A 15,098-nucleotide genomic window follows, 5' to 3' on the forward strand; every position below is an offset into this window, starting at 1 on the left:
ACTTTGAACGAACCTCCCCTTTTTGAGATGGCACTATGAGGAGGAAAGGTTCCCTGTTGACAGGAGGACACGGATCTTGACTCTGGGACAGGGGACAGCCATCTGCTTTGACTGGTCAGGGTTTATGGGGACACCAAAAGAGAGAAGAAACAACAACAATGGATAAAACGATGAGCATATTGGTCGGGTCAGAAACCACAGATCAGAAACCAGAAGCCCTGGAGCCATAGACACATGCAGGAAGGTGCAAGGCAAAGTGAGAGCTACAAAAGATGGGAGTGACTCTCAAAGTTTATGAGCTATAATGTTATAATGGTGTGTCTGTTTGTCAACTTCTTCTTTAGGGCATTTTGATATGTTTTAAAGGAATAAGGAAATACTTAATGGGCAATGAGAGATAAAGAGTTTTGGGAGATTTTTTTTTCTCTTTATCTTCATATATTCCCATCACAGCCTGGCTCATTGACCACATCATAACTGACAGACACAGGAAAGAATAACTTTTTTTCCATGAATTTTAGAAAGCCTATAAAGGCAATGATAGTCCACTTACCACCCAGTGACTTTTGTCCTGCTACCGCAAGGCCAGCAGGGATGTAGGAGAATGTAACAACCAGCCATTGTTTTTATTTTATAAGCATTGCAATAAAATTCATCAGATCCACTGGCAAGTCTATGTGATAGATTTATCAGCCTCTGTACTCGCCAAGGCTAATGTTAAACTCCGTGTGGTAATAAAGGCACATCATTACATTGTCGTAATGACGTGATTGAATGGTGTGATTTCTCTTGAGAAAACACGTCGCCTAGTACTTTTAAATGAACAACATCTCTTCCCTGGACAACAAAAAGCCAGAAATGAACAGAATCGTTGTTCCAAAAGTGAGCAGATACAGTAACGCAGCTTCACCTTTTGATTGAACGTCAAAAGCCACTTTCCTTTTTTTTTTTACCTACTGCACATGGACCCATTTCTGAGAGTGGTTAGTTTGATTCTCTGTAACAACCTTGGGGCAAATAAGAGCCCCTGCTTAATTCAAGGACAGGGAGTTGGGCAAAGTGGATGCAATGCACGGTCTACTTTCTGTCTAGATCGTCCAGTTTGATCTTATTTAGGAGGCAAATAACATGCAAACATCCAGTGCAACCTGAAAAGACACCCTGCTCTTCCCTTTTGCTCTACAATTGACAGGCGGGTTGTTGTTTTATACAGTATGCACCTCTGCATATGCACCAATATCTTCTTTTTTTTAAATCTAAAAAGATTTGAGAGACATTTTAAAGACTGTAATTTTTATTTCTCCTACTTTGATTATGATCATTGTTGTTATTATCACCACTGTTGTTGTTGTTGTAATGCTAGTAACTGGGGAGACAGTGGACAATCGGTGCGCTGTCTGTGCTTTCTTTCCAGTAGCATTAGACCGAGTTTCTCTTTCGCCTGAAAAAAAATAGCACAACCTGTCCGTTCTCAGGAACTTTTCTGTGCTGCACGCACGCACGCACAAGCACACACACTAACCGAATTACACCAGGTAAGGGTAATGTAATGCCGAAGGTCATTGGTGCAGAAAGATCACATGAGCTGTCTCTTCCACTTCCATTGCACCTTTGCGCTCACTCCGCCTCTGTGTAGCCAGCGGCAGCAGCAAGTGTCAGGTGTCCCGCAGGTCTCACAAAAGGAGTGACTCAACGGAAGTTCCCACAGGTAGGACGAAACTCTAAGCAAGGGCAAATTAACAGAAATAGTAGTCGTAAATAACGTCAAAAGTATACTTTCTTCAAAGAAGAGCGAGTGGTTTGGGGTTTTTAGGGCGAGGTAATGAAGTTTTAATAAACGCGCGTGCGCACAACTGTCCTGTCCTCAGTACCGACTGTCTTCGAGTCCAGCTGTTTTATTTTAAGCTAGTCGCCACCGTTTTCTTTCTGAAACGAACTTGCATACAGTTTAATCAAACGTCTGATATATGTATGCGTTGTCTGAACTATATAGCCTTTTTTTTTCCCATTTGTAACCCAGTTTGGCTTTTTCTTCGTGTCAAACAGACAACTGCCTTTTCCGCGCGCCCGCGATACACCTGTAATTAAAGTTCTTCAGATGACATGTTAGCCTCTGAGCTGGCTGCCGTTGTTGAAGTCATGTCTGTTTATTGCATTCTTCACGACTGTCTCTCCAACTCAGAGGCAGTTGTGTTCTCATGAACAGCTGATTTGACGCTTTTTTTTTAACTTAAAAAGATGACTAACTCATTGGCCAACTCTGTTGGAGTCACCATTACTTATGACTCAGTGTTAGCAAATTTGGGGATTTTTTTTGTCATGGAAAAATAGGGAGGGTTTTAAACGTCTGTACATCCGCTTTTCACTGGTAAAAAGTGGCAGTGGAATCTTAATTCCAACATTGAGATCAAACCAAAAACATTTTTTTAACCTGTGTGATTGCCTATAATGGATACAAGGCTCATCTTGACACTTGTCTGATCCCCTGCTGAAACATGGCCACCGCTGTAAAGTCTTTTAATCTTTACATTTCGTAACCCAGGATACTGCTGATTCAGCCACTTCTCTTGTTGTGAGCTTACACTTGGAGAGGTAATGACAAGGGTTGTGGAGTCCTCCATGAAATCTGATGTCATGCAAAAAGAAGGCATGATCAATGAAAGTGACTTTTTGAAAAGGAAAACAGTTGAGTCCAAATCAAGTCATGCAACAATCATTTTTAGGGCCTGATGCTTTAAAGGTGTTTCAAAGCCTTTGCTGTAGCATCCTGTGGCCCCACCCTATTCTATTTCTGCTGTCTGTTAGTGGGCTTTTTCAGCGCTTGTAGCAAGAAGGACAGGTTTGATTTATTTATTTTTTGGTTTTTGTCCCTTTGTTTTTATTCATTTTCATCTATTGCTGCGGGTTGTTTCCAATGCATGCAGAAGAGCTCGGCTAACCTGTGTTAGGTGACCTGTCCTAGGTGTGTCCCTTCCTTTGCATGCGGTCACTGGCTTCAGCCTCGACCTCCAGCGAACAGACATGCGGTTTATAAACTAGAAACTAATTAATGCAGAACACATGTTCAGCGCAGTCATGGAATGGCATACGGTTAATTGGCTGACAATGCGAAACCAACTTCTCGGTCAGGAGAAAAATCTTGTAGCGATGAGGAATAGCCTCAAGGAATTTAGATCAAAAAGCCCTGTGGAAGTACTTTGGCAATGGATTGTCCCTCCCAACACTTTATTTTATGTTCTTTTAAAACACTTTTACTCTGCTATTACATAGAAAAAAGCTATTTCATGTAATATATGCAGTTTAATGTAGTATTTAACTAAACTGATCATATTCAGGGTCAAGCAAGGGCTGTAGTTGTGTTTGACTATTTTTGAGTGTATTGAGTCAGAGGTATGTTGAAGTTCAGGACAAAGTCCTGATTTTTGTCACCAGTATTGCTTTGCGTGTGAGCAATGAGGTAATCCTGTGGGTGTGCCTGATGGAAATGGCCCAGATCTTAAGATAAGCGATCACTATTAAACCCCTCTTAGTCAGCAGTGATTAAGATTTATTGTTTCTGACTAGTTTTTTTGGAGGTCTGCTCCATTCTGCTGAGTGGACACCGTCGTCTGTCCCTTCAGCCGCTGAAAGCTATCAGACGTCCGTCACGCAGCACTCAAAGAATGGGTTTGTCATAGTGGGATTAAAGGAAAAGTGTGTGCTTGTGATCATGTCTCGTCCTCTGTGAAACGTTGCCATTGGTGACTTGGCCTCTTGTAAATGATAATGTGCCCTCGTTCCACTGAGCTGTCCTCAGTTTGCGTTTCCATTTTGCACTCATGCGGCACGGGCTGCCGTACGAGTTTGAACGTGTTGACACACACACGTCTGTTTGTATACGTAACTGTAAGCACATACCTGTTCATTCACTGTGTGGAATGTGTGTCAGGCAGTAGGATATGGGGAGATTTAAGTGACAGATAGCATGTGATAAACCTATGGATGATTGCAGACAGAACACAGATCCTCTACGTGCACAAACACTGACAATGACATCAACGTTCTCAAGAATCTGATGTCTGGATAAGTTTCAGCGTTGTTTATCCGTTTAAACAAGGGCTCTTTTGTCTTTTAAAGTTTGCCTGACGCTCTCATGCTGCAGTTTTCACTATGATGAAGTCCACCATGCCATCTTTTTTCATATGAACTGATTGCTAACAGATACAGGCAAGAGGAAGTGGAGGTCCTTTAATTCTGTCCTGAAAACCCCCTTTTTTTTATTGTTTTTGCTAGTTTTGATTGCATATCTCTTAGGGTTCTTCTCTCCAAGATCAAAAGTGTGTACGTTTTATTTATTCTTTAGATGACCTTCAATTTTGTCAACAATTTTCTTTGTTTAAAAAAAAAAAAAGTGGCTAATCATTAACACATGGAATTATACGTAAATATGAATTATTGTTATGAGAAATGCTGCAAATTCCTTTTCGTATCCCTTTCCAAAAATAAGCTCATGGGAGCATTATAAACATTACATGGTCAGCGCAGCTGTGTAGCTGACTGAAGGCAAACATATTTGTAGCGTACCTCAGTATGCTAATGATATAAGCATTAGATAACTGCAACGAGGAGATCAATCTGCAGTGCTGAAATAACAGTTTAAGTAAAAAAAGATGTAGTGTTTGAAGTCGATTGATACAAAATGCTTTCTTTGACATATGTGATACAGTGGATGTGTTTGCGTTTCAGGTTGTTAGGCAGTTGACAGAGATGGAAAGCGGTCCATTTAACCGAAGGTCCTGGGCGACACAGTCCTTGCGTGTCACTGCCAGGGAGCTGTCACTGGTCGGTGGCCGAGGGAAAAGCAACGCCATAGCTGAACGCTTCACCAAGTGAGTAACAGCTTTTTAACGTTAACTCTTCATTTCTGCTCTTAATATTACCCTTGTAATAAAAATCCAAAAAGAAATAAAAAACGATATTAAGTACCACTGAATAGTAAATATGCTTTAAGATGATACTATTCTGTATACAGTGGGGCTTATGGTCAATGGTGCTTTTATGATGTTCTATATTTCAACATAAATATGACCTAAAGTCCTGTCAGACTGCTTGGATTAGCAGTAAACTTGAAGGTGAAAAGTCAAGTGTTTGCAATCAATCAGTCAAAAAGAGCTCGATCAGAGTGTGATCTTCACACCACAGACCTCAGAACGACGGCTGTGGATCTTCATTGAGCTCGAAAAAAGGTTACAAAACTGTCTTTAAAGACCACATTTCTGAGATGGAGCAACTTCTAAGCAGCTAACAGCCTCTCTTATCTTGATAAATGTTAATATTCACGACTCCATCATTAGGGAGAAAAAACTTTCAAACAATTGTGTGCATTTCGGGGCTGCAAGGAGAAAGCAAGTATTGCCAAAAATAGCCTTGCTGCCTGTCTGCTATTTGCTTAAAATGATGTGGTCAGGCCAGGAGATCAGTGGGAAATGTTTTGTGGACAGATGAGGCCAGAGCAGAACTTGTTGGTTTAGATGACGAGCCTTACATTCGGAGAATTGAAAAACACTCTGTTCCAGGACAACTTGACATAATTGTGAAAAATACTGAACAAAAATACTGACATTTCTAGCAGGTTGTTAAACTGTCAAAGTGTCACCGTCAGTGATACAATTTCAAAGTAGTTAACCAACCAACAAATCAAAGTACTGAGGAGGAAAAACGTGTTTCAAGTATGAAGGCTTTTCCTTGTTTTGTGTCACCAGAGGTCAGTGTTATCTCCCTACTCCTCAGGTACCAAAAGGCTGCTGAAGAGTCAAGTGCCGAGAAGAAGAAAGGAGTAAGTATTTCTCTTTCACACTTTTTGAGCAGAAGGATTGCAGAGACATCTAATTTCCAGTTGGCGGTCATTTTAAAGATATAGCCAGCTTTAATTAAACCTGTCAGTTGGTCCTGAAAGAAGAAAGACAAATGCAGGTTAAGGTTTTTCATTCCAAGATAAACAGTCAAGCAGATAAATGAGTGATTTACAACTTCCTGTAAGCTTCTCGCAGCAAACTAGATGATTAAATGAGGTGTGTTGGTGCTGCATGTCTTGCTTAATTTGCTCAGTGGCTGCAAACTAATTAAAGTGAGGTGTAGAGATGAGGAATACACAGACAAACACATACTCACTGATTCACCGTGCCAACACGTCGTCTGAGCCAAACGTCTTGTCCTGGCTGACCTCTCATTGGCTACTTGTTAAGACAGGCTCACTATCAAACCCTTAATCCTACTTCAGTGTAATCCCCCCGTAATGCTTACTGAGGTTCCAACTGCAGGTTAGCTGCTTTGTCAGTGTGAAAGACTGATGATAAAACCTGGACTGAGATCAAATGAGTAACCGATCAGCTAATGCCATGAGGAAATATGAGGTAACGTTGCTGTGGTAGTGTGCAGACTGTTTCTCAGGATCTGTGTTAAGCAGCTGGTTGAGAAGCTCGTCATTGACTTCGGTCTTTGTTTAATGATCATTCCGGTAATGACTCTGACAAGAGTCTGTCTCCCCACTCCTGCAGAGACATGATGTGAATGGATAAGACGGTAACCGTCCTGCTTAGCTGTAGCTGTAACTGAGTAACTGGGACTTTTTACCAAGCATTTACCTTTGCATCATAACTTCAAGTTGTCATGTTAAGTATTATTTGTACTAATTAATGCACTAGTCTGATTACTTTTAATCGATTTGTTCATGGTTCAAATTCGTGCATCTAGTTTTTCGCAAGTATACGAACACGTGTCTGAATTTCTTGGCTTCAAAGGACTAGTTTAGGTTACTGTGGATAACACTCATGTTGAGTGTCTGAGCCGAGTTACCATCTGCTTATGCGTGTGCATGTGAGGGGTGTTGAGGGAACCGGGGGCTTTTGTAACTTGCATGAGATTAGTCCTTTAGATAAAGTACCATACATGTATAAGTGAGAGAAATGTATTAGGAAATACCGTTTTTTGGGACTTGACTTTGGTTTGGTAACTTTTGATGGGCATCTGGCTTTATATTTAGTCAGTCACATACTGTATGTATCAATAATGCAGTAACTGATCGGCATCATTCAGGTGACAAGAATCTGAGAATCTTGTGGCTCCTCCCATTTATATTTGATGTTATTAGAGCATAATAAACGTATACATTTTGATTTAGCTAAATTATTTTGAAGAGTCATCCCACTGAGAGATAACTTTTCAGGTGTCTCTTGCCTCTTTACCGACTAAATCTGTACATGGTCCTGTTAGTTTATGTGACTGTAGTGTTAAAAAACGCTGTATCTGATCTAAAAACTGTGTGCAGTCCTGCCTCGATTGTTCAGTATTGGCTCATAACTTACCAACTCACCCTAACCTTTCACTTCATGTCATGGATTTTATTGAAAAGATTAATGTGAACATTTCTGAGAGGTTCGTTGGAGCGTGTAAAATCTTACCCTCAAAGTGTAGCCCTCAAAGATCATTCTTTCCAAGCCTGACCAATTGCTTATTTTTCACCAGAAGGGCTAAAATGTGATCCGCGCGTCCACCAAACCCTGAGGTTAATTTGCAGCTAAACAGCTGATGCTGCATGTTCACAGTAATCCAAGTGATAACAAAAGGTCCTTTTTATGAGCCGCACAAAGAACCAAAGATCTTTGAAAAATGAGTATTTACCACGAGCTTTTTAGATGTTCTCATAGCTGGGTTATGATCCTGCATACTAATATAATTCTGTGGGAAAATCTGATTGATGGTGATGATTAATTGTTGTTTCAACTCGCATTCCAAAACGTGTAAAGATTTACACCTGAGTTGGCGAATCCTTTTAGAAGCAGACATAATCATGAGTAACCCCTGAGTCAAAATGCAGTCATGTTCCATGCCATAGTTTGATGTTGAACTGACTGGCCTGTCGTCAGAACCTGTTGTTGGTGAAGGAATTAGTTTCTGAGCTCAGTTGATAAAGCGGTGTTCAAAACTTCTATTTAACTGTCTTACAATTCAGCTAACTCAACCACAGCTACAACCTTTTTTCCTTTAATCGTGCCTCTTTTTTCGTTTTAAATCGAGCTTTTGAGCCTCCATGTTTGTGCAGTATCTAAAACATTAGTGGAGTCTGCTGAGGAACACACTCTGGATACATTTCTTTTCAGATATCCACTATCAGTGGAAACAGCTCCAAGCCCTCGCGGTGAACAAAGAGTTAACTTTTCCCTGAATGTATCATTTCCTGCTCTGGTTTCCTGGGTATTCTGACTCTTTCACTTTCCTGGTGTTAAAGGGGTTGGACCAGCTCTCACAGGCAGATTTTGTCTTGCTGCTATCATCTGGGAGAGCTCGACCTTTTGCCGTCTCTCACCCACAGACGTTTTGAGGTGGACCAACCCGAAGGACTCACTTTCCTCGCTGTTTAGCTGTGGTTCCATTTAGTTTGCCCATTTCATCGCAATTACAAAGGTTTCTTCTTTTTTTTTTGTTTTCCTTTTCTGTTTGCTTGAAAAATGGGGAACAATCTCGTCACTATCCACTTTTTTCCATTCACCCTGGACTAGCTTCACAAAGACAGTAATTGTGCCTCTGGCTCTTTTTCCTCTCTCTTGTTGGGGTTTGTCTCTATTGTTTAACCGCTCTTCTCTAACTTCTGATTCCCTTCGTCTCTGTTATATCTGTCGGCTGAGGTGGTAATGTGTTTTGATTACTTATGTACGGTTAAATGACATTTTCAGTTAATTTTTTGAGGAACTGTGGCTTGAATGAGATCGTATTCTTTTTAAAATGTTCCAGTGTCGACCAGATTTAGTCCAGGAGCCTGTGACAGAAGAACTCACTTCGCTCTCTATGATTTCTAAGATGACTTACCCTCATGTCCGTGCCCTCTTTCTTCCACATGTCATTTCTCTTTTGTAATTAAGGGAAGTTCCCGTCAGCGGCAGTGTGTTGTGCCTCCTGTTGATTTGTCATGCTGTTCAATGCTTTGTTGCTAAAGGCTGTAAATGTGGGGTGAACAAAGCCAACTCCCGACACTTTTTGAGTGAGCTGAAATTGTCATGAGGAAAGGAATGCAGCTGAAAAATCTGCTTGCATGCTCAGCCCTGTTATCTCTGTCATAAGCCAGACTTTAAGACCTCAGCAGCAACAGTATCTACTTGCTGGACCAGCTTTGAACAGCTGTTTGCCTAATCTATCAGCGGAGCCAAGCTGAGATTCAGGCATTTCCTCTTTTCCATTGAACGGAACTCAGTTTAAAGCTGTCCGTCTACAACGGTCAAATTGAAATACTTTTCTGATTTGGCTGGTTACAGAATTAAATTATTGCTTGTGGTGGTCAGTGTTTGTGAAGTTATTTTAAGTTCAATTCAAATTGAACTTCTTTGTTTCATCTTGTCTTCTTTACAGTCCTTTGAGAGCACCACATCCTCCCTTCGCTCTGGCAACCTTAGTGCTCTGAAGAAGCGCTGGGAGCAAGCAGGAAACCTAAATCAGGACAAGACTCCTTCTGTTCCACCTCCAAACAAGTCCAGCATTCGCCGCAGGCCTCCCGCCTTGACCAAGCCTGCTTCTATCAGCGAGGAGAGCCCTCCAGCGAAGAGCCCTGCCCCACTGACCGATCAGGGAGGGCAACGCACAGCCAGCCGAGTCCAGCAGCCGCCTGCAGCCCCGGAGGGTGAAGACCAGAGAGAGATGGACAGGGATGAGCTTGTGGCGAGCAGAAGACCTGAAAAGCCTGAGGAAGTTCCAACCAGCCCGTGTGCCACACATGAAAAGCCCAGAGTGCCACTGAACAACCTGAAGATGAAGTTTGAGAGAGGAGAAGAAGCTGTGGTCAAGGTAAAAGAAAGTTGCTCCCTGTAATCCTGCAACTGTAGCTACTGTGTGTTAGAAAATAGATTCAATTCAATTCAGAAAATCACTACTTTCTCCTTGTGGAGCCTCCCTCCTGCATATTTGAGTGTTGGTCAGCCTTGTAAAACTCCTCTTGAGTAAAAGATGTTTCTCACTTGGAACGGTGGATGAAATAAGGGGAATATGATCTGAGAGTAATTCTTTAGATAAGAAAGATAATCCAGATCACATGTTAGTGAGTATTGCTGCCTGTTCAGGAATATTCAGAGTCGAGCATAACTGTGTTCAAGACTTTCATGTCCCCTCATAATCGTTTTATTGTCCAATATATATTCTCCTTGTCATTTTTCTTCATTTTCTGAAGAGTTCTTTTACCACCTGGATTTAGTCCCTCCCCCACCCATCCCTATCTCTCCCGGCCATTCTTTGTGCCTTTCTCTGTCTTGGCCCAAAGTAACAAGCGCTCCACTCTTTAGCTTCTGTAGCAGAGGAATGCAGGAACATTCCTGGCCAAGGCCTGTCTCATTCTTCACAGGATCACCTCGGAGCACCTAATGTCTTTATCTTTAACGTTTCATTAGCTGCAGTGTGTGTTCCCCAGTCCTGGGTTTCTTTTCTTCAGTTATTCGCACGCGGAGTGTTCTGAATTAACATCGTTTCAAATGAGAGGAACACCACCCTCCTGTCATGTCATTTTATTTACCCTGGACCACATTCCTTTTTTTTTTTTTGTTCAACTCCTTTCCATTCATGTGTGTGCAGGATAACCGCTGAGAGTTAAACCTCTGGTTTACTCATTTGAGTCAGTGACATACAGGCACACAACCACAGAGCTCATTCTTCTGAGTAGTTGTGAGTCTTTTGACAGCAGATCAAACACTTCCATGTGGCAGTCGCAGCGGATATCATACTTATAGTGCTTATTTACTCCAGAGCACTGTTGACTTGTCTTGCTGTAGTCTGTGATGTCTGTAGTTGGATTTTTAAGAACGCGTGTTCCAAAGATGATCTTATGATACTGCACCTGAGGTGCCCATGTGATCCGACAGGGTAGAATATATATATAAGACCAGGATATGAATCCTAGTTTAGTTTTGTCCCGGCAGACTTTAATTTAATGGGTGAATAAATGCACGACTGTATCCTGAGACGCAGGCGGGGAGAAGAAGATGGGCTACACAGTTCCTCACACACACTGAAAAAATGAAGGCATTCATTTAAGCTCTGCTGAAAGCAACGAGAGAAAAGAAAAACAGGGTTGGGCTTTACACAAGCTGATAGCTTTGCTTTCATAATCTGGCTCTGTTCTCATCAGTCTATTCTCTCTTGCAGGGAGACAGGACGACAATACGCAGGACCTCATCAGAGGACATGGATCAACACAGCAGTAAGCAAAGAGCAGCTCATTTGTCAAATACAGCAAAAAAAAATTTATGTGGGGGTTTGCTAAATAACAAATGCACGCAGATCAATCACCCCACCCTGCCCCACCCCAGCACATACACACGAACAGACACATGCACACACACATGGAGACAAATGCACACACACGGAGGCACAAGCACACATACAAATAAAATAAACTTAGAAACGTCATCACAGGAGGCCATCTGCACTGGGTGCTGCTTATGACCAGGACGCCTCCACCCGGGCGCACACCAAGCTATAGGCCAGCGAGGGGCCCATAGCAGTGGAGCGCTGCCGCAGACCCCCCCACCTGGCCAAGCTGATGTTTACCACGAGTCAGAGATATCCCAGCCAGAGCCGATCGCAGCCCCCAGTGCAGACAGCAGCACAGAGGAAACACTGGGATACATGCATTTACCTTGATCATTTCTTCTGTTTCAGGTCTGTCTGTGACAGACAAAGTGCTGGAGTCTTCATCCCTGAAGGACAGGATGGCCAAGTACAAGGCTGCTCTTGGCAAACAAGAGACTACCCAGTCTGTGAGTTCAGTAGAAAATCCATTCAAAACGATGTGTTTTAGACACGTAACCACCAAAAATACTGCGGCCAAATGAAGAGATGGCACCCAAACTGTGGACTTACGCGTAGTTTGCAGGTTTAGTTTGTGATTAGTGCAAAGACACGGATAAGAATTGAGGCAAAGATTCAGAGCTGGGAGCTGGAGCCAGGAGGGGTTCTGTGCAAACTGAGCTAGACTGGAATGTCAGGGAAACAGGGGCGGGTGGTGGCAGGCTGTCGAGTCCTTGGGATCTGAAGAACAGGAAAAGACAGACAAGAAAAGGTTTGGAGACTGGAGCAAGAGGAACACTAGTATCGTCTACCATCCGGTGATTAGTTAATACTGAATGAATATCTGAGTCGATTGGAAATTTAAATAGGTGGAGTTAGAGCACATCTGTAATAGGGGTTAAAGGGGGAAGGAAGACAGAAAGTCCTGGGTTAGTTCAATGTGTAGCATCTTATCAATAGTAGATAACATGTCATTTACATTTGAGCTTTTAATTATGTGGCTTTAAATTCCTAAATCAAAGCAAGAACTATAGTCAGAAGTTTGAAATGTAATAGCAGTATTTGACTTGGTGATAACAGGAACATCTACGGTGTTTATGGACTTAGGTCATTTAAAAATTAAACTAGTTTTGATGATGAACTACGGAAAAAAAAACGAACATCTGTGGAAGGCTCTAAAGAAAGAGATAATTTAATCACACTTTATAACTGTTCACTCAGTCACACCACTTAGCAATTATGTTCTAGAAATTGTCATAAAAGAGAAAATATCAAAGTCTTAAGATGACTGACCTCCAGTTAAACTTGTTAAGAAGGAAGAGCCATTTCTTTCCATGATTTATGATCGTTATCATAAGAGTTTCTTTATTGTTTGCACCATTCTCTCTTTCTTTTCTTTATATCTCCATTCCTGCACAATAAAGTCATCGACATGCCTGGCGATTTATTATCTAAAAAACGTCTTCGCTTCATCCTTCTCTCTGTGTTTCTCGCAGGGTCTGGCTCCAGAAATGTCTCCTACGAAAACATCTGCACCTGCGCTGGAGAAACACACTCCGGCCAATGAGTGCAACGGTGAGACCCGAGCGACATCACTCATTTGTGCTGTATATCATGACATTTACATGACAGCTCCGGCATCCAGAGCAACATCTCGTTTGCGTTGCCTGTTCCTCTCAGTTACTCAGCAGCAGCAAAGCTCATGCAGTTTCTTCTTTGTTTTAGGAGAGAGCGCGGAACAACCCAAAGCGCCCAGGGTGAGTTGTCGGGGTCAGACGCGGATGAGCCATTCATTTAAAGTAAAAAGAAAAAAAATCTTCTTTATTGTGAGCAAAAACGTCTGCGTTTGTGGTTGTAGAAATTCAGCCCACCAGTGAGGGAGACGTGCATTGCTTGCCTGAAGACGGTGTACCCACTGGAGAGAATGGTGGCTCATCAGCACGTTTACCACAAAAGCTGCTTCCGCTGCGTTCACTGCAACACAAAGCTTAGGTAAGTCTCTCCTTTGCATATTTCTTCCAGTCTTGCAAATGTTGCAGACGCTACGATCGTGTGTTGAAGTAACATCATATCACTGCTACTTTGTTACTAGTCTCGGGAACTATGCTTCACTGCATGGTAGCATCTACTGCAAGCCCCATTTCAGCCAGCTTTTCAAAGCTAAAGGCAACTACGACGAAGGCTTTGGCCATCGTCCGCATAAAGAGCTCTGGGAACCGCGAGCTGACGGAGAGGAAAGCGAGGAAGCAGCGAAACCAAAAGAACAAGTGCAACCGGTGACCATGAAACATCCAGTAGAGAGTAGCTCTGATGTGCAGCCAGCCCCAAATGGAGAGACATCCCCACAGGTTAAGGTTACAGACCTTAAGGCCTTAATGGAGACACGAGGGCAGACTAGTGCTAGTTCTGGAGAGAAACAGCAGTCTACTGACAGGCCAGCTGAAACGCGTAAGCTGAGGGTCGCTTGGCCTCCACAGGCTAGTGACGGCCAAACAGGGACGGCAGCACTGAGCCCGGTTACAGAGGGGGCTCCTTCAGGTAGACCCTGGAGAGCCAAGTGGCCTCCAGGGGATGAGGTGACGTCATCTTTTCAGAGCTCCGAGCGGGCCGAGTTGACGAGCCTGAGGAGGAGCACCTCTCTAAAGGAGCGCAGTCGCGCTTTTACCGTCGCAGTTAGACGCGATAATACCACCAGTTTGGGTCCAAAGGAGCCTCGTCGTCCTCTTAAGTCCCTACTCGATTGGAGAGCTTCCCTTGAGGAAAAAAAATCATCCGAAGGAAAACCCAAAGAAAACGACCAAGACGAGCACAAGGTGAAACCACGGGAAAAGGAGGAGCAGAAAATGCCTAGAACACCAAGTGAAGATGCACCAGTTGTCAGTAAGATCGTCTCAGAGGATTTGGAGAGGCCGCTTGAACAACAGGAGGAAAGATGTGAAGAAGCACAAAAAGGAAATGCAGCAGCAGACAAGATGGCTGTGGAGGAGGGCTCTTTGAGATCCCCCTCTCCTGATATGTCACCTTCCCCCTCTCCGCCTTTACAACCAAAACAGAACCGCACCTCCCAGGATGTGGGCTTCTGGGAAGAGGACAAAGAAGGAAGTGATGCTGAGGAGCTGAGTCCAGAGGATTTAATCAAGAAGAACCGCCATTACGATGAGGAGGAGGATTCTGCGGCATAGCAGCACCACACCATCGCACTGTCACCTTCATCCTCCATAAAACACTGAGGCAGTTTTATTTTCTCGCTTTAATGACGAAACATAAATTTAGCTTTGCCAGGTTTTGTCTTTTGTTCCTGGAGAGGCACAGAGCCGTGTAATAGGTGTCTGTGCGTACACATTTAACATGAACCGCCTTTAACTTTTAAAGTGCAAATGTTTTATCGTTTTTTTAACTATGTTGTCAAAACTCTGTCAAACCTTTTGTTGTAACCTTGGATTCTACTGGAAGATTGAGCTCTGTTAAACTGAATCATTGCCTCTCTGTGGGTGATCTGTGGGTGACGGGCAGTACTTACTTGCCCTTCGTAGGATGTAGAAAGGATCTAAAATTCTGCATTTTTACATCCTGGATATTAGCTAACCTGCAAGAGTAAATTCATGTCCTCTCTCAGGGATGAAGAAGCTGTCCTTTAGTTTTGTTACCCCCCCTATGGTCATGCTTCTGTACTGTATCCCCTCCCCCCGGGAACCCAGTACTTCCCCACTATGCTAATTTTAAAGAAATGACTTAATATTTGCTTTTTAAAGATTTTCCGGGGTAGCGCTTCTTTTTTTTTCTTTCTTTTTTCT

General features: G+C 42.8%; 1 protein-coding gene across 2 annotated transcripts; it reads left to right on the top strand.

The window, feature by feature from the left end:
• Positions 1 to 1,599: 1,599 nt before the first annotated feature.
• Positions 1,600 to 15,069, top strand: LOC140303558 (LIM domain and actin-binding protein 1-like). Of its 2 annotated transcripts, XM_072382357.1 has the most exons (10): positions 1,600 to 1,708; positions 4,726 to 4,868; positions 5,770 to 5,815; positions 9,382 to 9,813; positions 11,161 to 11,215; positions 11,677 to 11,774; positions 12,801 to 12,879; positions 13,030 to 13,061; positions 13,163 to 13,296; positions 13,397 to 15,068. In XM_072382357.1, the coding sequence occupies exons 2-10, from the start codon at positions 4,747 to 4,749 to the stop codon at positions 14,484 to 14,486; spliced, it is 2,088 nt and encodes a 695-aa protein (XP_072238458.1). In that variant the 5' UTR covers positions 1,600 to 1,708; positions 4,726 to 4,746; the 3' UTR covers positions 14,487 to 15,068. The 2 variants fall into 2 exon arrangements, with proteins under 2 accessions (XP_072238458.1, XP_072238459.1); XM_072382358.1 differs by lacking the exon at positions 1,600 to 1,708 and having other exon boundaries at positions 4,729 to 4,868; positions 13,397 to 15,069.
• The last annotated feature ends 29 nt before the right edge of the window (positions 15,070 to 15,098 follow it).

The sequence above is a fragment of the Leuresthes tenuis genome, unplaced genomic scaffold, assembly GCF_036924035.1.
Source record: "Leuresthes tenuis unplaced genomic scaffold, fLeuTen1.0.hap1 SCAF_3, whole genome shotgun sequence".
NCBI lineage: Eukaryota > Metazoa > Chordata > Actinopteri > Atheriniformes > Atherinopsidae > Leuresthes > Leuresthes tenuis.